This window comes from Camellia sinensis, chromosome 11, assembly GCF_055761805.1.
Source record: "Camellia sinensis isolate YWXY chromosome 11, ASM5576180v1, whole genome shotgun sequence".
Classification (NCBI taxonomy): domain Eukaryota; kingdom Viridiplantae; phylum Streptophyta; class Magnoliopsida; order Ericales; family Theaceae; genus Camellia; species Camellia sinensis.
The window spans coordinates 101,755,755-101,781,569 of record NC_138971.1 but is presented as its reverse complement, the minus strand read 5'-3'; the positions used below and the strand labels follow the sequence as shown (position 1 = coordinate 101,781,569).

At 35.6% G+C, this 25,815-nt stretch overlaps 1 protein-coding gene across 1 annotated transcript; it reads right to left on the bottom strand.

The window, feature by feature from the left end:
- Window positions 1-7,403: 7,403 nt before the first annotated feature.
- Window positions 7,404-9,603, bottom strand: LOC114288184 (protein PHYTOCHROME KINASE SUBSTRATE 1). The gene has a single exon (XM_028231667.2). The coding sequence runs from the start codon at window positions 9,080-9,082 to the stop codon at window positions 7,721-7,723; it is 1,362 nt and encodes a 453-aa protein (XP_028087468.2). The 5' UTR covers window positions 9,083-9,603; the 3' UTR covers window positions 7,404-7,720.
- Between the last annotated feature and the right edge of the window lie 16,212 nt (window positions 9,604-25,815).

The following is a 25,815-nucleotide window of genomic DNA, read 5'->3' as shown; positions in this document are numbered from 1 at the left end:
GGTGTAACAAAGATGTTTGGATGAGAGAAAATGATGGGGTTTATATATTACCTGAACCATTATTCCATCAAAATATACCCCTTTTTCTTATCAACTTTAATTAGTTTGAAAACTCCTTTCACTCAGCCTAAGGGGATTGGCTTCCTTAGAACTAACCCTACCATATATAAAAGCATTTAAATATTGTCTTCTCCAAAGGGTCCATGACTAAGATGGATCCAACCCTTATCCCAGCCGTGCATTTTGGATACACTTAACCTAACTCACATTATTGTACTTTCCTCATACTATGCATTGGATCACCCTTCTCTATAATGTTGGTGCCCGAGTCTCCGTTTGATCGCACGATTGTCATCCGATAACTGAAATTGTATCTTGATCACTGAGACAGGTTGGTTGTCTTGACAATGGTGTGTTGACTGTGCTGCTGCGTAAGCGCCATTTCGCCTTAGCCACCTGGATCTGGACATTGCCACATCAGCACCACGTTGGTTTCTGTAAAAAATAAGAAAATGCCTACATGGCACAAGTGCAAAGTGTGTTGTTGCACAACTCATACCGCGTGTGCATGCACACTAGCATCCTTCTCCGCAATTTCTTATTCAAGAACATATTTCATGTGATTTTTTTAGACTAGTGTTTTAAAGAAACTTTCTAAAATTATGTGATAGTTTTTGAAAAGAAACCAAAAATAACGTCATGTTATTTTGAAAATTCCCAACATATACCAGTTACTTATTCTAACAGTTTCCATCGCTCGAAATTTCTTCCAAACGCCATTTTTAATTTTCATTTTTTTTTAAATTTAGTACAAATGTATTCATTTTTTCTTTTTGATCATGATGTATTTACTTGTGCTTTTGGATATGACTTCATGACCCCATCATTCACATGGCTCCCTCCTCTGTCAACCTCTGATGGTCCTATATAATTGTTCCAACTTTAAGTTTGGCTGGCTTTGGGCCATTAAAGTGTTGTTAGAAATGTGCAAAGGTCTTTGGTAAGCTTCAGTACATTCTATTTTGGTGGGCCTAACTATGGTTACAAGACATGGGTTGAGTTATTTCGGTATCAAACTAAATATAAGAAAGAACTAATCACACGCGTTTCATGTCTTTCCAGGCGAATTGATCAAATTCCTAACAATGGGGATGGCCCTTGGTATTTTGGCCTATTGGTCAAGTTCCTTTGCATTCAATGCTTAATTTTCTCAAATGAAACCAACCACACTTCAGAACATTGCAGCTCTTCATATCTAAGCCTCATATTTTGTCTGATTTTACACCATGGTTGGTGTTCTATTCTTCAATCTCTCTTCAGAAAGACCAAAACAAAAAAAATATAAAATTTTCAGTATGCTTTCTTATTATTATCAAGGGCTGAAAGTATTTTGTTTATTAGATAAGGGGTTGTAGCTTTCTTGTTAGTAACTGTTTGACAGAAAAATATTCTGCAATTTGATGCTGACATATTTTTTGCTCTATTTTCAAGATTGCTAACTGTGAATATCGATCTCTACTGGATCATGGACCCATATCAATTTATGAGGTGGTTATGGAATTGACTACAGAAGACGATATACACGAAATTGATGAGACTATATAATCCACTAATGAAGCGTGTCGTTCTGAATCACATTCCTGCTTAAGACATCCTCATTATGAGAGTTAGGACTGTGATTGAAAGTTTCTCTGGTCTACCCTATTTAATCATTTGGAAGTAGATATATGAAATAGATGTTTGGTCTGCCATGCTTGTAAGATTTCTAAATGAATCTCTATATTCAATTGTGTTTCAATTCAATGTATACATTTGATATATATAGGAATTTTAGACTTAATCCTAAATAGGAAACAAGAATAAACCTAAATCAAACCTAAATAGAAAAGAATAAACCTAAACCAATCCTAAATTGGAAATAATATTCACATAATATATACTATACTAATATTATTCTCACACCCCCGCTCAAATTCAAGGTGTTTGGACAGAAAACACTGAGAGTTTGCCGCGAAGAAACTAAAACCGAGAAGTAGTGTGAGTCTCGGTAAAGAAGTCAACAAGCTGCAAAGCCGAAGAGACGAAAGGAAGTGAGATAGAGCTAGACTGTAAATGCTGACGAACAAAGTGACAGCCAATCTCAATATGCTTGGTCCGCTCATGGAAGACAGTGTTATGTGCAATCTGAATAGTACTGTAGTTATCACAATAAAGGGAGGTCAGAGAAGACTGAGGGACACCCAAGTCAGAGAAAAGACAACGAAGCTAGACAACTTTAGCAGTAGCATAAGCCATAGCACAATACTCAGCTTCGGTAGTAGAGCGAGCAACAACAGTTTGTTTCTTGCTTTTTCAAGAGATCAAGGAATCACCAAGAAACATGCATAAACTAGACGTGGATTTGCGATCAGTAACATCACTAGTCCAATCATAATCAACATAGGTTACCAAATCCAGAAAGGAAGTAGAGGATAATAGTAAACCCTAAAATATAGTACCTCGGAGCTAGCAAAGAATCCGAAGTAATGTAGCCTAATGTGTGGAGTGAGGAGCAGAGACAGACTAGCTAATCGCATGAACAACATAGGCAAGATTAGGACGAGTAACAGTCAGATAGACTAAGCAACCCACGAGCTCTTGATATAAAGTAGGATCATCCAGAAGAACATCATCAGTAGTGTTGAGCTTTACATTAAGCTCAATGGGGATATCAAAAATCTTAGTGTCAGTAAAACTAACACGATCAATAACATTAAGTAGCCCTTGGGAGAAGAAGCTACCTCAATGCCAATAAAATACCGCAAGAGGCCCAGATCCATTATTTCAAAGGTGCGAAAAAAATGCTGCTTGACCTTAGATATAGTAAAAGAGTCAGAACCAATAATGATCATATCATCCACATACAGTAATAACACAACAAATCCAGTAGAGGCGTGAAGAAGAAATAAAGCAGAGTCCTGGGCACAAGGATGAAACCCAAGCTCAGTAATAATAGTTTGAAAGCGATCATACCAAGCACGAGGAGACTGTTTCAGACCAAACAGAGCACGTCGAAGGCGACAAACTTGTCTAGAGAAATGGTGAAGGCCAGGGGAAGGACGCATGTAAACCTCCTCAGTGAGACGGCCATTAAGAAAAGTATTCTTAACATCCATCTGATAAAGAGGCTAAGAATGAACAACAGCAACAGAGATAAAAGTACGGACAATAGTCATCTTGGCAACAGGAGCAAAGGTCTCCTCATAATCAATACCATACGCCTATGAGAAACCTTTAGCCACCAGACGAGCTTTGTAGCGCTCAAGAGAACCATCAGAATAAGTTTTGACTTGTTAGACCCATTTGCAACCAACCAGATTCTTACCAGTAGGCAAAGGAACCAACTCCCAAGTACTAATTTTCTGTAAAGCAGACAACTCATCCTCCATAGCTTGAACCCAATGAGGATCCTGACAGGCCTTTTTGTAAGACTGAAGTTCTGAAAAAGAGTAAATAGAAGACAAAAATGTATGATAGGAAGCAGAAAAACATGTATTAGACCAACCCAACCTGTTTAGAGGATGACGTGCTTGAGCAGGATATCGGTGTGCAGCAGGATTAGAGTCGTCAGAAACAGGAGGATCGGCAGTAGGGGCAGAGATAATCGGTGAAAGAGGAGCCTTGAGATGAGAATAAATTAACAACGGAGGAGGAGAAGAAACTGAAGGAGGAAAAGCAGCCAGAGGTGAAGTAAGAGGAGAATATGGAACAAGCTTAAGAAGAACTATGGAGATGTACTCATCAGACGAGACCTCAGAAGAAAACGAATCAATATGAACCAAATCCTCTCTGGAAATTGGGCGATGCAAGGAAGAAGCTGAAAGTGAGGTAGAATTTGAGAAAGATAACATGGCGAGAGACATAAAGGCAACGGGAAATAGATTCATAACATCGATAACCTTTCTGAGTGAGACGATAACCAAAAAGGCACATAAGACAGACTAGGCACTAAGTTTGGTTCTATCTTTACAGGATAAAAGGACAAAACAAATAAACCCAAACACACGAAGGAGGGAGTAATTAGGAAGTTGAGAAAACAGAGACTCATAAGGAGACTGATTAGAAAGAAGGGGGGTATGCATACGGTTGAAAAGAAAAGCAGTAGTAAGAATTGCCTTACCTTAAAACGGAGTCGGAACGGAGGCAGAGAGAAAGAGAGACCTAGCTGTCTCAAGGAGTTGACAGTATTTACGCTCAGCTCAACCATTTTGGACAGGTGTATCAGTACAAGAAGTTTGGTGAATGATACCCAATTTGGCCAAATATTCACAGAATTCAATTTTAAAGTATTCCCCGCCAAAGTCAGATCGCAACAATTTAATAGTAGACCCAAACTGTGTAGTGACCATAGACTAAAAAATACAGTATATCTGGTAGAAGTCAGACTTATGAGTTATAAGATAAACCCAAATGTATTGAGTGCAGTCATCAGCAAATGACACATAATATGCAGAATCCCCTTTGGTGAGAACAGGAGAAGGGTCCCAAACATTAGTATGAACTAAAGAAAATGGTGTATCAGATATAGAAGTACTTTTATGAAAAGGTAAGACTGTCATTTTGGCAAGTTTATATCCCCCGCATTTAGTAAGTTCACTAGGAGAAACTTTACTCAATATACCATTGAGCCAAAGACCGCAAGCAATCAGCAGACAAATGCCCTAATCTAGAATGCCATAAGTAGAAAGGACTAGACAGAGAATCTAATTGAAAAGATAAAAAGGCAATCAAAGAGGTTGCCATAGGCAGATGCAAGTTTTCCAGCACATAGAGGTCTCAAACTCTGCGGCTGGTCCCAATTTGCTGCTTAGACATCCGATCCTGCACAAAATAAATAGAAGAAGAAAAGATAACACTAAAACCAGAGACATCAAGTTGGTTGATTGATAATAAGCTGACAGATAACTGAGGAACATATAAGACTGATGGAATAGACACAATAGACATAGCAGACGGTAGGATAGACCCAACAGATATAACAGACCCATTAACAGCATTAATAGTAATAAAAAAAAAGAGGTGGAGTACAATTATGAAGCAATGAGAGATGAAGAGTCATATGATGAGAGACACCAGAATCAAAAATCCAAATAGAAGAAGAGATACCTGAAGAAGACCTAACCAAACCTGAATGAAGAAAGGGAACAATGGAGGCAGATGAAGATGGTTGTGAGGTAGACAATATATGCTGAAACTGGCCAATCTGAGCACTCAAGGAAACCAAGTCAGGATCAGGAGTCGGAGCAGATGCAACATAAGAAGTAGGAGGCAAAAAAGTACTTTGAGAGGGAACTCGAAACGGTAGCTGAGACTGCTGAGAAAACAGAGCAAATGAACGTTCTTTCTTGGGACAGTGATACTTTCAATGACCCTTTTGATGGCAGAAAGCATACTCATCTGAAGCTAAGGGCCCTTTCTTGGGCCTAACAGAATCCAAGAAGACATATAGAGAATTGATAGCCTGAATCTAATCATCTGTCATTGTAATGAACAAAAAATAGCGAACTGATTAGGTGAAGTGTAATAAATTAAAATCTAATGGGGTCAAACTGTAATAACCCGAAACTATCTCTAGATGAGCAAACATTGGTCAACTAAGAACAAATAACCAAAGAGAGAGAGAGAGAGAGAGCTTCGTCAACATAAACGAAGCAGAGATCTTCGATCGACACAACTAGCGAGATAAAAGGGTCTCACAATTGAAACTGAAGTCGATAGAACCTGAAGCTGAAGCTGAAGGTGAAGATAAGAGAGAACCAGACGAAGTCTAGCGAGAGGCCAAGTCAAATAAAGGTCGCGAGAGAGAGAGACAGAGAGAGATCCCTTGTACGAGTAAATTGCTCAAACTTGTCTTTGGATTGTGATTCTGGTGGCAAATACGACTTCGATGAACATCCAATGGCAGCGAACCAGAGACTAAAGAACCAGACGAATCGTGGTGTAAGAGAGAACTCACTAGGTTGATTTCAAACCAGACAAAACGAACAGAGATGGCTGCTAGGGTTTCGAATCCTTCAGATTAGGGTTTCGAACCAAGCTTTGATACCATGTAAGATTTCTGAATGAATCTCTATATTTAATTGTGTTTCAATACAATGTGTACATCTGATGTATATAGCAATTCTAGATCTAATCCTAAATAGGAAGCAAGAATAAACCAAAACCAAACCTAAATAGAAAAGAATAAACCTAAACCAATTCTAAATAGGAAACAATATTCACATAATATATACTATACTAATATTATTCTCACAATGCCATCCCAAGACTTCCTTCTTTTTGATCCAATCCATCACTGTGGGGCCTTCAAAACTGATTAATGAGTTCAAAGGGGCTGAACTTTTGCTTTGAAGATGGTGTGAGAACAAATATTCTTCCTCCAAAATATAGTGGGGCTGAGTTAGCTGGGAAACATTGTTTGTTTTTGCTGTAAATGAGCCAAGAAGTAGGCCATTCAAGTTTGGTTTGAAAATTAATGAGCTTCAAAAATGTATTCAAACTTGGTTTGTTTATCTTTCGAGTTGATCTCAAATGATTTCATTGAGTTGATCATGAACTGAGCTGGAGTACCTTGTTTTTTTTTTTATTTTTTTATTTTTTTATAAATAAAATTTCATTGTAGATATAAGTTCATTATGCTGAGTTTGAGCAAAGCTTCAGGGTGTGTTCAACATTTCAAACGAGGTTTTTTTCTGGAAAAATTGCATTGCTCTTTTCCCTTAAATCCTTGAAGGAAAACAATGAGAGAACAGTTTACATCAGATAATGAAAATGAATTTTAAGACAAGGTTTATAAAGAACATATCCTAGCAAGAATGCACAGACCATGTTCAACTTTTTATGGTGGTTAAGTGTAATAAATTTCTTACAGACATTCGAAAGAATGTATTAATGTTCAAATTGCATCCTATCTCCTGCTTGTGGTCCTGCAGAAATATCCACTCAAGTTTCAACAAGTCAACTCAAAAAAAAAAAAAAAAAAAGAAAAAGAAAAAGAAAAAGAAAAAGAAAAAATACACACATATAGAGAAGTGCTATGAATTTGAAATGTGTTGATCATATTGTAAGTCACACCGCACCAAGTTCAAATTTTGGAATTTTTTTTTTTGTTTTTTTGGATACATAACATTTTTGCAGGGTTTAAGACCCACAAAAATACATAAGAATCAAGGCCAATACCACATACCCAAAATTATTAATGAGTGGTCTAGATTCATTCTAGGTATAGAGCTCACAATACACTAATTGAATCTCAGCCACACTTTTTCATTCTGGATAAGTAGTTTTATTGAAGAATCAAATCAAATGAGAACCAAAAAGCATTAATTTGTAGTTATCTACTCACACTAAAGAAGAAGGCAGAGTTTTGAACCCAACTTTACCTTTTTAAACCAAATGGATACATCCAAAAAAATCAATTTCTGAAGAGTTGATTCTGGACTGTGAGTTTTTCAACCACAGGGAAGAGACTGTTCATATATAACATTTCTAATAGAGACTTTCTTTTTTTTTTTTTTGGGATAAGAAATACAGACTTATTTTCTGGAATGCCTATATGTTACTAGCAATATATCCATCATACTTGCTACTAACTACAATCCAACTATGCAAAACATACTTCACCAACATAAAATCTTTGCTGCTCAATGCAAAAGATGTTGACTGTTTAAAAGCCAGTCAACTAATTTAAGGCCTGGAATCTTGTCACCGGTGCAAAGGAGTCTGTTCTATGGCACCTTCGTGGGTCGGGCACTGCCTTTCCATTAGTTATGTAAGCATCTCTTGCAATTCTCACAGCTTTCTGACTCTTACAACCCAACAGAATTCCAGTAAGCCGCTTCTCTCTTTCCCCGTCTACTCCAGCTTTGGCATTTGGAACCATTTTCCGAGCCTTTTTGGTTGCTGCTGCTGATGATATTGGGTCCTCACAATCAGACACAACTGAGAAATCAGCAGCGCTGGCTGTGACAACACTCCACTCTATGCTTGCTTCACTTGGGGCATAACAAGTTGTTGGTATGACAAAACTCGATGACATGCCATCTGATGCCTGCCTGTCGAGAAACGGGTTGGAATTGTTCGTGAAGCTCTCTATCTCAAACAAATCTGAACTTGCATCGCTCTCAATATCATCATTGTATGTTCCATCACAACTCGCTGGAATCTCAAGCTCTTCCATTCTTGCATTGGTATCCCATGTTGTCAACATGGTTAGCCTCCTTTCTAGGCTGAATGCCTTCTTTTTCTTTTGCAAGACAGGTGAGCCGAACACCTCCAATGACTTTCTCTCTTTATCATCATCTTCCTCTTCTTGCAAATGCACTTTCACCGGCTTGGAATTCAGTATTGGGAAGCTAAAACAGTCTTCTCTGCTTAACCCTATTCCTGCATCATCAATCTTCGTACAAGGCATCTCTTCCTTGACACTGGGATTCAACCAGGACTTATTGGCTCGAGCTAAATCAACTGCTTTACCACTTCTCTTGGTATTGCTTTCAACAACATGATCATCAATATCGATTGAACTCTTGTCATTACAAGCACAATTACAACCGAGGCTTGCTAGGAGGCTCTTGCCTTGTCGCTTGCTAGCCTTTTTCTTTGGTGGATTTCTTACCACACTTTGTAACAACCCGCTTTGGCTGTTCCAACTTGAATCAGAATGGGTACTTGGAGTTTCTAGTTGAATTCTTTGTTTATCAACTGGTTCATCCTTCTTCACATGCCGGTAATTGATTGCACCATTGCTTGCAATTCTTGGACTCTCCTCATCCATTCCTCCATTGAAGTACTTTTCTGCCCCAAACACACCAATTTCTCCATCTTCCACCTTTCTCCGCAAGTGAAGGTGTTCATGTGGTATTGCGGTGATGATGGAATTCAGGTTTTGACTCGACTCTGCGAGTTTGCGCATGCAGGTTTCATCAGAGCAATTGAGGTAAGAAGAAAAGGAGGCGTCACGGAACCGGTTGTCGTTATTTAAGGAGAGGGCTTGAGAGATGTTATTGTTGGTACAGGCTGATGTTAATGTAAACATGGCCATGGAGATTTCTATTGTTTGGTTTGTACCAAAAACAAAAAGGGGAAGAGAAAATGACAACAGAGAAACGATTTGGTTTGTATAGGCTCCAATGAACTCAACAAGAAGGCAAAAAACTACAAAAGGAAAATGAAAGAGACCTAACTGGGAACCAAACAGAAGAAGTGAAAGAAAGGAGAGTTTATTTAGGAATTGAGAGGATTGAGAGTAGGACAAGAGAAGCAAAAAAAGAAGCAGCTTTAGGCAATGGAGAGAGGAGGAAGAGCATGAAAGAGAGCTATGAAACTAGTGGGATTATTGTTGAGAACCACTTCTTTAAGTAGATTTGATTCTACACAGCTTGGATTTTGAATCAGAGAGGGCAATAATAAGGGAAAATGTAATGCTTACAGTAGTGTCCCCCACCCTCACTGTGCTCCGGCCCTTGTACAGTTAACCCCCAACCCTGACCATGACATCAACTTGGACCGTGATGGTCGTCCTATAAGGAAAGTAAGTATTTTATTGAGAGAATAAATTAGCTAGTATCATCAAAAGAATAAAATTAAACATTTAAAGGGAGAAAATTATTGAACTTCTTAAAAAAGAAGTACATACTAAAATACAAAGGGGGCAAATTGAACAACTATTTTTTAAACATATTAAAAAATAAATTTTATAACGTTGAGGAGGGGCACGTGGCCCTTCTGGGTCCATGCTCCTTCTACCCCTATTCTAACTGGTATCTCTTGAGGTTAATCGATACTAATTTGTGAGTAATTGTAGATATCATTTGTATTCCGCAGAATCGGTCAAAGGGCTCTTCCGATCGTTCCTCATAAACAAAATGTCATTATATAGTCTGTCAACTTGTGTTTATAAGCTTTTCAACATTTATCTGGTGACAACTTCATGGCATTGAATATGCCTAATCTTCTTATTCATTCTATCCTTTTCGGTTTTTGTGGACACCATAATAACAATAAGATTTTTCTGATCATTAGATAGTGATTTATTGGTGGACATGGCTCAAAATTAAGTGCAGCAGACTATTTCACAAATATTGACAAGATTGAGATCTACCTCATCTAGTGGCAAGAGCAATTGCACTCACCAAAGTATTTATTAAAAAAAGAAAAAAAAAAGAAAGAAAGAAAAAAGAAGGTGATATTGGGCTTCAAAAAAGCCCCATGGGTGGAATTTCAAGACATTTTTTTTTTTGTTATTTATCCTTCAAAAATAGTCTAATCCATGTAAAGGCATACATCTTAACAGTTTCTTCGATTGTGTTTGCTAGTTTTTATTTTTTTAAATAGGAAATTACAAAATAAATAAATAAATAAATAAAGTCTAGGATTTGAGTCTTGTAACAATACAAACCTTGAAATTTTAATTTTGTCAATTGAAACCCTAATCTTATGATTTGTTTTCAATCTAAATTATCCGTCTATTTCCGTTAAGTAAAATTGACCAAAAAAAATGATATTTAATGATTAATATATATATATATATATATTTCTAGTAGTTTTACTTACGGAAATAAATAGATGGTTCAAATTAAAAGATTAGGGTTTAAATTGACAAAATTAAGAACTTGAGGTTGATTTTGTTATAAATCATAAACACTGAGGTTTATTCTATTATATTTATTTATAATTTCCCTTTTTTTTCTTTCAAAAAACAGGTTACTGTTCTTGGAGTTGCAAATAGAAAGCAAAAACAAAAATTGTGTTGTTTTGAAAAACCATTTTCAGAAAACTGAGTGAAAAAGAACCAATTTTTAGGTTTTGATTGGGTGTTTGTTTAGTTTGTTGCTGATTGGGTTGCTGCTTGGGTGTTTGTTTAGTTTGTTTTTAGTTAAGTTGCTGTTTAGTTTTTAGTTTGTTTTGTGTGTTTTGGTGGGTTATTATGTGGGGATTCATGTTTTTTTAATTTTCTAGTTAAGTTCTTCTTAACTCTTTTATTTAAAAAAAATCGAGAGGTTTAGGGGTTGGTTGTTTGGTTGCGAGTAGTAGTAATAGGGGTATTTTTATAGTTCCGAATCTCTTTCAATGCATGTCATCTTCCTGTACCTTTAATTTCATGCTGTTAAATGAAATTTTTCTTTGCTGATAAAAAAAAAAAAGAACCAATTTTAGGAATCAACATATTGCCAGAAATTTTAAATTAAGAATACTTAAATGACCGAAAATATGGAGGTTTTTGTTCTCTTATGATCTTATGACCATTGTTGTTTATATCTCAAGTTGGTGAAGCATTATTCTAATTTTTTCTTGCAAGTTGGTAGGAGATGATGATGTTGTGATATACATTTATGGGATGGGACTTGAATTATTTAATTTAAAAAAAATTAGGGAATATTGTAGGAAAATGGAATCTGCGACACATGCCTTGCTGGGTTTTGTGACCCACAATTACTTGACTCTTTACCAATTTGTCAATTGTATTGTCATCACAACACAAGCAATAAATCAAAGAAGTTGCCAACTTTTTGTTGCCTTGTGTGTGTGGCTCAGAGGAATATCAGCCACACAAGATCCACAATCATCAATGACACATATTCACCTTGTTTTCCAATTTAACGGACACCAACTATATATCCTTATCCATTTAACAGTTTTTTCTTTTTTTTGTGTGTGTGTGTGTGTGTGTGTGTGGGAAAGACTCATCATTTAAATTTTTTGTGCCAAAACTGTTGGGACAATTATAGGACAATGGAGTCTAGGCAAAAAAATTGCAATTTGATGGAGTTTTTCTTTTTTTTCAAAGTTAGAGTTCATTGATAGACAAAAACAGATACATTCAGAGTGATTATTCCCCTTCTCTAGAAGGAAATACAATCAAGGTTCAGCGTTCCAAATACGAACACTCGAACAACTAACAACTATAGCTTGCAAGATATTGTGGCCACCAACCAACAATTATAACTTGCAACATACTGTGGCCAAAAGTCAATAGAGACAAACAAAACCCTCCATGGAGGAGGAGAAAATCCTTCACAAAGGAAGGAAAATACACTAAAACAAAATACAAAAAAACACATAGAAAAAAATATTAGAAAACCAGATCCACACGCGCAGGATCGACAAGCAATACCGACGTTGGTCTCATATCTGTAGCACATGGAGGCGGTGGAAGCCTAAATGGCGGAAAGCCTCAAATCTCAAGGCAATAGACTAGATTTGAGAAGATAAAAATCATGCCGGGAAATAGAGGAAGCCCACGTAGACCAAAAGAAAAGAGAACGGGGAGAGGGATCGGATGTCACCGCCCCTCTCACCCTTGCCATGACAATAAGAGAAAACTCTAGAGTTGGTAGAGAGAGGGACTCTAGTTCTAGAGAAAGAGAGAGACAGTTACATCTATAAAGCTAATCTTCAATTTGATGGAATCTAAACACATGAAATGATTACTTGCAAAATAGTTGCAATCAATTGGGAATATTTTGTATTGCTCAAAAAAAAAAAAAAAAAATTGGGAATATTTTGTAAAATTAGAAATTTACCCTATTCTTTTTCTCCGTTTTCACTCTTTATTAAACCTCTTCACACTTCCGACACCTGCTCGTTACTCTCTCCGACCGCTGTTAGTCCATCCTCTACCTTCCTTGGATCACCCCAACCCACCCTTTCTCCATCTTCCAACACAACTTTTCTTATCTTTCACTCCTCTACAATCGCTTCTCCATTCCTTCACTTCCCACCTTGAAGGCTTCCATTCTGCCCTACCTTCCCTATGCTCTTGATTTCCACCACTACCATGAAACCTTAGCTTCACCACCGCGTCTTTCTTATTTTTATTTCTCTTCTTCTTCATTCCTTTCATCTTCAAATTCTTTCTTTCTTTCTTCTTCTTCTTCTTCTTCTTCTTCTTCTTCTTCTTCTTCTTGTTGTTGGAATGTGTTTCACATCGCTTGGGAATGTGTCCCACATTGCTTTGTCCCATCTGTGTTAGGTTCTAGTTTCTCTCTCTTTAATATTTAGGTTTTAAGAAGAAGTGTGAGTTGGCCTTTTCAATTTCTCTCTCTCTCTGATTCGTATTTATATAGGATGGTTTGGGGGTTGCAAGGGAGAAATGGAGTGGGAAGTCAATGCAGTAAGAGGCAAAAAGGGTAGACGTTAGAATGGGAAGAGGTGAGGTTAAGAGTGGGGGTAAGGGATGCTGAGAGGTCAGTAAAGGGCGGGGATAATGGATGTATCATCGTAGGCTGTAGGATGTGCTGGCATGGTGGAGTTTCCACAGAGAGGGAACGAAGAAGAAAGGAGAGAGAAAAGAAAGGATATATTTGTAATTTTAAAATATATTATGACTTTATTCCAATTATTTTGCAATTTCTTATTTTTGTGTAATTACTTTAGATGAATTGCAATTTTTTTTCTTCTAGACTTCAGTTTTTCTGCAATTGTCCAAAAATAGTCACTACAAGAAAAAACGTTTTTGGCGACTAAAACTTCATTTTTCGTTGCTGAAAGTCGTAGAATTGGCGACTAAAATGGAATTAGTCGCTAAAATTGAACACTTTTGCCGACTAAAAGAGTTTAGTCGCCGAATACAGGGGTTTTAGCGACTAAAAGGCAGTTTAGTCGCCGAATGTAGGGGTTTTAGCGACTAAAGGTTGTTTAGTAACCACAAGTGACGGTTTTTGGCGACTAAAATAATTTAGTAGCCAAAAGTGATGGTTTTGGCGACTAAAAAACATTTTCGTCGCCGATTATAGGTGTTTTGCCGACTAAAAATAGATTGGTCGCTGAAAATGAAGCTTTTTGGCTACAAAAAAAAAATAGTAGCTAAAAACAGTCAATTGGCAACTAAAATTCAGTTTAGTAGCCAAAATGGGACGTTTTTGGCGACTAAAAACAGATTTAGTCGCCAAAACTGCTTATTTTTAATTTGAACTTATTTTTTTAGTGACAAAAAATTAATTAGTAGCCCAAAATATTAGAATTGGCAACTAAATAATGGATTTAGTCGCCAAAAGTGGCCTAAATTTTTTTTAATAAATAATTTATTTTTTACATAAATTATATTGAATAAAAATAATTATATTTATATATATAGTTTTGTATTAATACCAGTCAATATACTATATAAATAATATATATTGCATATATATTCATGTGATGTTGAAGTGGCATAGTGGAGGGAGTGTGTTGTTAAAGGTGTTGGCTGCTCGAATGTGGGAGAGGTTGGCGGTTCGAATCTTAGAAAAACCAAATAAATTGGTTTTTTTTTTTTTTTTCACGGAAGGACCTTTGGCGACGAAAATTTTAGTCGCCAAATGTGTGATTTTAAAAAGTGTAAATCACTATTGGCGACTAAAAAGTTGGTCGCTAAAGAGCTATTTTTGGCTGATTAAAAAAATTTTAGTTGCCAATATCTCTGGCGACCATATATACGCGACAAAAAGGGCGACTAAAAAAATTAGTTGCTGAAAGTAAAAACTCGACTTTCGGCGACTAAAAATGGATTGAGTTTTCAGAATTTTGATTACAGTTTTTTTTGTGTTTCCGACGAGGTGGATTGTTTTAAAGAATTAAAAAAAAGAAAAAAAAAAATTTACCAAACAAACAATGCTTTTTGAAAAGTAAAAACAAAAAGACACAAAATAGGCTTAATTTGCCAGCTATGAATAAAAACAATCCATTTAAATGTTCATCAGAAGGGTGATGACAACCCTTCACCAAATTCAATAACAAGGCCCTCTGATGTCATGGACAGATTGTAAAAAGATTGAACATTTTCACAATTTTTTTATAATGACATAATATATTATATATTAAATTTTAATTTATCATAAATTTGAAATCAAACGCTTTGTCATGCCATTATTGATAATTGTGAGTTTCTAACATTCATCGAAGAATTTTGAATCAAGGTAAACAATTTTCCATAACAAAAGTGACTTTAAAAATTCTGAGACTACTTAGATTTTGAATTTGGAAAGAAATTTATATAAAAAAAATAAAAAAAGAATAATAAAATAGAAACTATTTTTTCCCAAGCTTTTTATTTTCTGTTGTCAAGTCTTTTCACAAATCTAAATTTCAAACATTCCAGAGTGTATATATATGCCTCCAAAAAAACACAATTAGTATTATGTGAGCTGACATTTGATATATGCACACAATAAATGGCGAGACAAATTGTATTAATTTTTGGACCACAAAATTCATCATATAGGACAGAAATAAAATTGCCATGGAAAGATTCTTCAAGTTAGGTTGTCTGATATCTCTCAGCATTACACTAAAATTTGGTATTTTACAACCCACCTTTGTGACAATGACATTGCTTTGCCAGTTGCCATGTTTAACAAGCACTTTGTCGTTTTTGAATTTAGTTATCTCAGTGTATGACACTCTTGTTATTGAGTAATTTGAACAAGTGTCAAATGTTAAAATATATATGAAAAATAAGTATGAAAGGGAACATCAAATCCATATAAAAAACTAATATATGAAAATGTTTTCGAATCTTGGTATCATTGTTTATTTTCTCATGTCATTTTGTTGTCAAATAATTTTTTTTATTTTTTATTTGATGTCGTTTTGTTGTCAACCCCATTTGATGGGACTAAAGATTTGGTTTGGTTTGGTTTGATTTACTTAGAATGGAGCTAGAGAAGGGGATGTTGCATTGCAAAGTAATGAAACTCAAACCTACGACATTGCATCAATAAGGGATGGATCCAAATTTGATAAATGATTATTATTTTTTATGAACCATCAGACTAATAAATGGGGCTTAAACCGGCTAATAAGTACCACTTGAACTATAAGGCTTGTAATTTAGAACTCAATCAGCTTAAGAAGGACATTCTAGGGAAAGAGAAGAGAGAAGAAGATCAAGGGCAAAACCCTAATTCAAGCGGCCATGACCTTCAATACTCAATATTAATCTAAAACTGAATATCACAATGCAAAGACCTAATATTTATATGTTAGAAACCATAATTCAAAATAAGAAACTGTTGGCTTTTTTGGCTTTCGTACCAGAAAGGATCAATCAGTCTTTACAGAATTTTAATTACCAACCAATTATCAGACAATTGTGTTGAAGTTCTTTCAGCTTTAATGAAGAGGACTTTTATTGTTAGCTTGTTTTAGGAGAGATTGATAAGAAATAACAAGTACAGAACAATTTAGAAACTAAATTTCATTAAGTAAATAGGAACTTACAATGAAATGACCCAGCCTTGAAAAGGTTTACAGCAACGACTACTTGAAACTACTCTTAGAAAATGAAGTGCAGTATAGAAATTGAAGAACTAGAAATATAAAGAACTGGAATGTAAAACTGGAAAGAAATATGAAGTGAATAAACTAGTTTCTAGATTTGAGTCTGGGTCTTTTATAATGTAGCCATGAATGGCTATTTATAAGCAAATATTTGTAGGAAAAAACTTCTAGCAATAATTACCCAATAACCATCTAAAACTACCCACTCTTCCAGCTTCATTCTCACAATGCCACATATCCCTTCATGTCTTCGTAACTTATTTAACCTCCAATTCATGCTCCATGTTCTCCACTTTGTCCTCCATGTTCTTTCATATTATGCTCCATGATCCTCCACATTCTCCATCATTTTTTTACACATGTTTAATGATTCATAACTTCTCATAACCTCCAAATGAGTAGGAGAATGCCACGTGCCCTGTAATTTATCAATAATAATAATAATAATAATTACAGATTTATGATGCCAACATTACCCCCCGTAACTCTTTCAGAATGAGGAACCTTGAATTCATGAAGAGTTATACATCAATTTAGACCATACTTGGCAATTAATTAATGTATTCGAAGGGAGACACGCATTCGAAGGCTCTTTTATCATACAACATGATTCAATTTTGTTAAAAAAGAACCAAAACATTGCTCTTAAGGTGCTAACGACATATTTTAGAAGCTTTAACAACTTCAAATGCATAATAGCTACCTGCTTGGAGAGTTTATAAGGCTTTAAAACATAATTAAAATAAGTTCACATGCTTCGAAATTTAATGTGTGTTTCGAAATTGGATTACTTTGCATGTGTTTGAAATGGTGAATTCTTAGCAAAATATCACCCATTTGATTTAGTTACAATGCATGCCAATGTTATTTTCTTTGAGCCATTAGTAACAGTTGGCCCTTTTATGCTTTACTTCGAGACCTTCGATGCATCATGAGACTATGAAAATTTCAAGACCTTCGAAGCATGATTCTTTAGACCTTAACCATATATTTTCACTTCTGATTGTACTACTTCAAATTGCTTCGAAGTGACAAACAACCTACACACTTTTCAAATTACACTACTTTAAAGTGTTTTGTAGAGTTTTGAATTACCTTCTAACTAAATTTGTGGACCTTCGAAATGCTTTTGAGGGAGCTTCAAACCACCTTCGAACTAAATATATGGAACTTTGATGTGTTTTCGAGTTTCGAATTACCTTTGAACCAAATATATAGACCTTCGAAGTGCTTTTGAGGGAGCTTGGACCTACCTTCGAACTAAATATATGGCACTTTGAAGTGTTTTAGAGTTTCAAATTATCTTTGAACCAAATATATGGACCTTCGAAGTGTTTTTGAGGGAGGTCCGACCTACCTTCTAACTAAATATATGGCACTTTGAAGTGTTTTCAAGTTTCGAATTCCCTTCGAACCAAATATATGGACCTTTGAAGTGCTTTGACATACCTTCGAAGTGCTTTGGCCACTCTTAGCCGAGTTCTACCTTTCAAATGGTTAATTTGTTCTTCAGTGCATCAAACACATCAGAACAATGCTTAAAGATGATTGTTTTATTAGCCATTTCATCAAAATTAAATTTTGATGCGGCCCACAAATCCAATAGATTTTGAACACCGAAAGTCATGGAATAATATAGCTTTGGAAGTTCAAATACTTTGACATTTTCAACAATGTCAAATATTTTAAATTCGTCAATAGTGGGTTGATCATCATCTTTAATCACTTTTGGTCTAAGAACATATTCTTTGGCCAAATAACTTTCATCATTCATTGACAAATGGGTTGTTTTTTTATTTTAGCCATTAACGGTTTATGAAAGTCCTCTGTGTGAGTTTCATCATTTCTTGGCCTAATTGGTTTTTTCATTTGAGCCATTAATGTCTTATGAAAATCCTTCATAGACGTATTATTTCCATGGTTTGACTTTATAAGAATGAGTTTTTCAACCCCCAAGCCTTATATGAAAGATTGTTTTTAACCATGTTTAGCTCAACAACATATTTTTTAGCCATATTATTTTCATAACTTGGCTCTTTAAAAATGGATTTTTTAACCCCCCGAGCCATTAATGAAATTATTTCTTCCCCAGTTTTAGTCATAAACGACTTAAAAACATTTGTAAAACCCCACAAAATTCAGTCATTAAAGACTTGACATTAAGGGTTGATAACTCTTATCTCCATTGGCAAATTTACACACCAAGTTGATGAATTTCTTCAATTAATGGTGTATTTTTTTCTTCTACCAAATAATATGGTACTGAAGAAATAACTTGAAAATTTTCTTCATCAAGAAAATGGATCTTTTCTTGAAGATCCAAAAATTTTCTTTCATGTTAATATATTTCATTTTGACAAATTTGAATAGAAAAATTCAATTCGTTTGTCATTTATTCTTTTATGCCTTCTTCAAGGCGCTCATTTTCTTCTCTTACTCTACGTCTAGCCATTATCAATAGTCCCACCAGGCGTGCCAAAAATATATGTTGGTTTTTTTGACTTTCGAGGGTTAATAGCGTAAATTTAAGCATGCCAGCCAAGATCAATTAGTCCTTACAGAATTTTAATTGCCAACCAATTATTAGACGATCGTGTTGAAGTTTTTTCAGCCTCAATAAAGAGGACTTTTACTAGTGGCTTATTTTAGGAGAAATTGATAAGAAATAACAAGTACAGAACAATTCAGAAATTAAATTTCATTAAGTAAATAGGAACTTACAATGAAATGACCCAGCCTTGAAAAGGTTTACAGTAGCGACTACTTGAAACTACTCCTAGAAAATGAAGTGTAGTATAGAAATTGAAGAACTAGAAATATAAAGAACTGGAAATGTAAAACTGGAAACAAATATCAAGTAAATAAACTAGTTTCTGGATCTGAGTTTAGGTCTTTTACAATATAGCCATGAATGGCTATTTATAGGCAAATATTTGTAGGGAAAAACTTCTAGTAATAACTACCCAATAACCACCTAAAACTACCCACTCTTCCATCTTCATTCTCACAATGCCACATATCCCTCCATGTCTTTATAACTTTTTTAACCTCCAATTCATGCTCCATGTTCTCCACTTTGTTCTCCATGTTCTTCCACATTATGCTCGATGATCCTCCACATTCTCCATCACTTTTTTGCACATGTTTAATGATTCATAACTTCTCATAACCTCCAAATGAGTAGGAGAATGCCATGTGTCCTGTAATTTATTAATAATAATAGTAATAATAATAATTACAGATTTATGGTGCCAACAGAAACTAAAATCTTAAACGGAAACAAATAAACATAAATATTAAAACATAAAATTACAAAATAAATAAAATCTCCATGCCAACATAGAGTGCACACATTCCGCATCATTATCAAATTTATCAAGCACCTAAATTCTTCATATTATTATTCAGCTGTTTGAGAACACTTAAATTCTGCATAATGTTACACCTACACAGAGCAAGGCACTATTTGAATTACTTTCTGTCTAGAGCAAGGGCACTGTTAGTGTTAATCTGTTGTTTGAGGACACTTGAAAAGGTGGCTTGAGAGTCACTAACTCTGAGAACCATTGCAAGTGGCTTCATGGGATTTTAAAAAGCCATAGTTTATGTGAAAAAAGCCCTACCATTAGGGTTACAATAACCCAATACTGTTTGACAGCTAATAGTAACTTCTTCTCAGGAACAAGGGGACCAATTTCATGATCCATCAATTTAGCATCCCACCTCATACCTCCTACAATCTTCTTCACCTTGACAAGCACGTTGACTTCATCACGGAATATGACTGCACCATCTGGTCCAAAAATTCGATCCATCTCTAGAAGAATGTCTTCAAAAGCACATATGTTTTGATTTGATGAGAATATATATAAGTTTTTTATCTGACCCAACTTAATTAGACTACACGTATGAGTTGAAGGGGCAAAAAAGAGGAACAAGACACAGCATAAACCATGGTTGGTTGTAAATTAACAATTTAAAAAGACACACTAAAATAAGAATCAGTTTGGCAACCAATTGCATCTAAAATCCAAAGTCATCACAGAATCCCAGGGAAGTTTGATTTCTTGTTGGAACAATTTATCTTGAATTCTTCAGTTGGTAGTCTTCAGGTCTTCAAAACTTGGCGATGATCTTGTCTATGTAGAACATAAATTTGGTGCTTCAAGTCGCGTTACTTAGTCGCTTTCCTAAAGACAATATTTGTACCCTTCAAAAGGTGTGTAGGGGGTTACAACAAATTTGCCTCCAGGATACAATGAAGCTTGATCTAAAGATCAAGTCTACCGGTATCAGCATTGACGACAGTAGATCAGAATATTTTTGATATAATCAAGAAAACCGAGACACTGATAATCAAGTTTGCAGAATTTGATTATTAGTAAGAAAAGCAGAAACTGGCTTAAGAAACTTTTGATTGAAAGTTCTAAATCAAGAGGGAGGGAGGGAGGGAGGGAGAGAGAGAGAGAGAGAGAGAATTGTCGGAATGCTTTTGTAATGCCCTGCTAAAACATACAGGAACAAAGCAAGACAAACACCATAATATACTCCAAAGGGCATCTTTCTCATTGAACTAGGATTTAAAAGATTACAATTCAACATTTACATTCCCAAAATGCCTTGAGTTCACTTTCCAGTTTAATAAACTAGATGGCCTTACAAAAATAATAAGCCTCAAGGGCATACAAGATAACAAAACAAATTCAAAAGTTTAGGTACAATGCCTTCTACATTAATAACAAAATATTCTCGAACCAATCTTTCCCAAATTAGACTACTGTTGGTCTTCCCAAACTCATCAAGGATGTGGTGTATCATTAATTCCTGAAAAATAAAATAGGGTCAAGCTTTATGCCCAGTAGGAATACATGTAACAAAGTATGTAATTATTTGAATAAGCATGTGACATCATTGAGACAAAACACAATAAGGAGTTTATGTACACATGTAATTATTGTCAATCTTGTAAACATCATAACAATTGAACAATCACATTTACATTCCAACATTAATCATCATCACCTCAAAAGGAATTAGCCCATGAGTCCCATGAAAGAGTCCAAGTCAAAACACAAGTTTCCTTTTTGTTTAAAAACTATCCCCACATTTGCTGCCTATTATAAGGTAAGAAGTAGGCACCCAAAATCATCCGTTTTCCCACTTTTTTCAACTACAATACAACAGGACCAGTGGACACCCAAAAATATTTTCCCACATTCGTCTGGTGATAAGTCTAGATAAGGCAATTGGGCACCTTTAATTTCCCCCGCGCGGGTACTGACACAACTCACACAACATTAAAATCAACCCTTACTCGGACTCATGTTCAATTCACATTTCATCAAATTTCCATTAAATCATCAAACACTCAACATTGTCAAATATGCAACATCACATAACATACAAAGGAAACCACCACCCAAATCACATTTTTATCTCCACAATAATATTCATATATCTCATTTCTTCGTTATTCATAATATGCTAATACTTTAAAGAAAACCTTCAATCAAAGTACCATTCTCTACCCAAATTCAAAATTAGGGTTTTACTACATTTGGGTTTTTCTCCACTTCTTCACTTACATGTGTTTTCATTACCATAGTATGCATATTTGATAAAAGGAGTTTGGGAAATTTCAATTAAAAGTGAGGGAAAATCTACTTTATGTAATTTTAGGGTTTATTTCAACTCAACATCAACATTTCATCTTAAGCCACAACAATACCGCTATTACTTCTTCAAAACAAGAAATACAAGGTTAAAGGTAGCCCTACCTCAATGATCAAGGAAGATAGCAAAACTTCTAGGAGAATCCTTCGCAAATTCCAAATTTCAATCGGTAGAAAAGTGATATCTTCTAGTCTTCTTCATTTTTGATAAGTAATCTTGGCCAAATCTTAGTGAAATGGAAGGTATTTTAGAGTGAGAATCTAGGATTTTTCAGAAATGAGGAGAGAGAAGGGAAGATAGAAAAGAAAAAGATAAAGAAATGATCTAGAATGTCCTTTTCAAATTACTGATATCACGCAGACCGCTCGAGCGCAACTTTCTACACTCGAGCGTAAGACAAACTCAGAAGGCTCGCTCCAGCAACAAATCCTTCGCTCGAGCGTAAAATGAAAAGTCCCTGAAGTTTTTTAGAGCTATAGTGAAACAACTGGAAGCGAACATTCTCCACTCGAGTGCAACTTATTGCACTTAAGCGACCCGTCTGCGAACTCGCGAGATTTTGGGAGCTACAATTCTCTGCTCGAGCATAACTTCCTTTGCTCGAGCGGGTGCCTGGAACAAAATGTCACAACTTTTTGGATTTTTGGATGGATTGAAATGGCTGATTTTGCAGCCTATTTATAGGTCTTGAAGCATCTGATTGAATGGACATGTCCCTTGATCATATCCGATCAGATCTAACTGTTAGATCGACAATCTATGGTGCAGATTATTCTCACACCGAATAGATGCCTTGACTGATCATACTTGATCATGATCCGGTGCTATCTTATTCGTATAATCGGGCACATCTCCAATCGACAGATATGATCAAACCACTCTAGAGCGGACACGCAATCATTCGATCGGTTGGTTGACTCATTGCCAATGGACGCCACATCATTTCCATACGGAGATGATTGTATTCCATGTCACCTATGCCACGTTGGATCCATGTCATTGCTCCAACTTGCCTGTGCTAAGTGCAAAGTGCGCCATCAAACGCTACACAGCCCACTACCCACGCCACGCGTGTGTATGTGCGTGTGCGAGTGGTGCAAAACACCATCCTTGCGATGTGAGTGCATGCACACTAGCATCCATTCAACAATTCCATATTCAAAGGAATATTCCATGTAACACTTTATTAAGTGCTCCATATTTTCCTCTCTTTCCAATGTGGGACAAAGTCCCCAAGCTTATTTCAAGCTTTCCAAAGAAAAACATTATTTTAAGCTTTCCAAAGAAAAACATGGAAGGTTTTGAAAACACCCAAAAACTAAACTATAAATTTTGAAAATTCCCCAACATTTCTTACATTGAATAACATATCCATCTTATGCAATCTGCATTGCATGTGACAACTATCACTTGTGTACACCAACTCTTCTACTTCCTCTAGTGTACATATATCCATCGGATATGACAAGGGTACGGGTGTGAGATATGTATCCAATACTCATACCCAATTTAGAAATTTGAATCCTCTAATTCTTTATGATGTTTGAAGAATAAAGTAGTCACATTTGTTAGTAAAAGAAGCAATTCAAAATTCACACACTAAGATTGTGTTTGGATTATGGATTTTGGTAGGAATTTGCCTTTCCCTACCAAAAGCCATGATCCAAACCCACCTAATGGGAGAGTGTAACGCCCCCAAAATAATTACAATAATCTAACTCCTAACACCAGTACAAAGTGATATAGATACCATAAGAAGTTTTCATTAATCAGAGTTAATATGCAAAAAGTGACACATGCGATATACATTCATAAATCGTTCATTCTAAATCTACAACATGTGTTACAAGATGTAATAAAGAGTGAAAGCTATACAGATATTCATACGCCCTAAAGGTTTGCATCTTTCCAAGACCGTGCTTGGGTATAAAAATGAGTCAGAAGCTCAATACAAATAAAGCCCTAGGCTCAAAAGTAAATATGAAATAAACAGAAATTAAGCCTTCAGCTCCATCGTCCTCCCAAGCTAAGTCCTTGGCAGAGGTATATCACCAGCACTTGAAAATGGTTTTTCCCAAGTAGGGAAAGCCAAAGCCCAGTAGAAACAATCTAGCATAGTATATGAATCTTAACAAAGATATAAGTATGATATGCATATACAATGCCCATAATAAAATCATTCGTACATTTACAAGATCATAGTATGCCAAGTTTCATAGCTCAATCCATTTTATCTTAATTCATTTCATGACAATTCATTTCACCCAGTTTCATGAGTGAAATCCATTGTTATCCAGACAACTCAATTGAGACTACAACTCAGTGGTTCTCCAAGCAATATAATCACATTTGTCATTTTATGAAAATTTCATCCGTGGGAATTCAGCACACATGTATATACCTGTGGTTTTTGGGACTTTCACCCTGGACATACATGCCAACTTAATTCAATGGAGTTTATCCCATTTCTTCTCCCAAAGATAGAGTACATCCATTTTCTCCCCCCAAACACTATACATATACAATGTATTAAAACACAGTCACATTCAATGACAACTGATAAGTGATTAATTTCAATTCACCTAATCCTCGTGCAATTTCTATAACAATCATAGCTATCCTCCACCGATAACCCAAAACAGATATTTCTAAACAGATATACAATCTCCAAAACAGATAAACTATGCAAATTTCCATAGGCAAGAGATAACAAGCATCTATCTCTACCATTTATATGAACATCTAACTAATTTCGCATTTCCATTACCAATTCCATTATTTATACAAAACAATTATTTGAAACATTTTAGAGCAAAACTCCATTCCCTTCTAAATCCAATCCATATGTCAAAATCAACAAATTTAACATAACACATCCTCATATCTACACTTACAACCATTTTCAATACCTTCATTTAAAAATCTCTCTTTTGATTTTAAAACCAAAACTCTAGGTTTGTTTAAAATCCTTCACATCCTAACATTTTTTACACAATCAACCAATATCTAAGTTAAAAATCATAGGAGAGTGTAGAAAGTCCTTACCTCGAAGCTAGAGATCAAGGAGAGAGTGGAGAAACCTCAAACGAACCGAAACCCACTTTTGTTCGGATAAAAAGAGAGCCCACGGTGTGCTCTACCTTTTTAACAAAGGCCCACAAGTAGAGGAATCGCTAGATCTAGATGAAAATCTAGAGAGAATGTAGGTTTTAGAGAGAGAGAGAGTGTCTTAACTTTAGGGTTTTGAGAGAAAAGATATGAAAAAGTGATGTAAAAAGTCACTTTCACAAACTGATATATGCACAGTTTGCTCGAGTGCAAGAAGTGACGCTCGAGCGTCAGATACAATAAGTTGTTCCGTTCAAGCACAGAATGCACACTTCTAGTAGTTCTGCAAATAACAAACCAATGCTCGAGCGCAAGAAAGGCCGCTTGAGTTGAGCCCGCTCGAGTACAGAAAGAACTGCTTGAACATAGAATACACTCTCCCAATAGTTTTGTAGACCTGCAAAATTATTGAGAGTTCACAAAGTCTGCTCAAGTGCAAGAAGTGCCACTCGAGCGAGGAAACAAAATTTTGGGCAACACGAGTTTGGAAACTAAGCAACCGACCTATCCTAAACGCAACCACAACAATCCAATAGCCAAATTTAAGGAGATACAAGGGAAGCAAGATGTGAACAATAATATGAAACCATGAAATCCGAGTCCAGGATGCAACAAGAGTCGGGTCAAAACCAAAATAGCTATAGAGATAAAGTTCATATATATATTTTTTCTCTCTAAATCCCATTTAAGTCTCAAGTATATTTCTAAATAATTAACATCTTATTTAAGAATAATGTA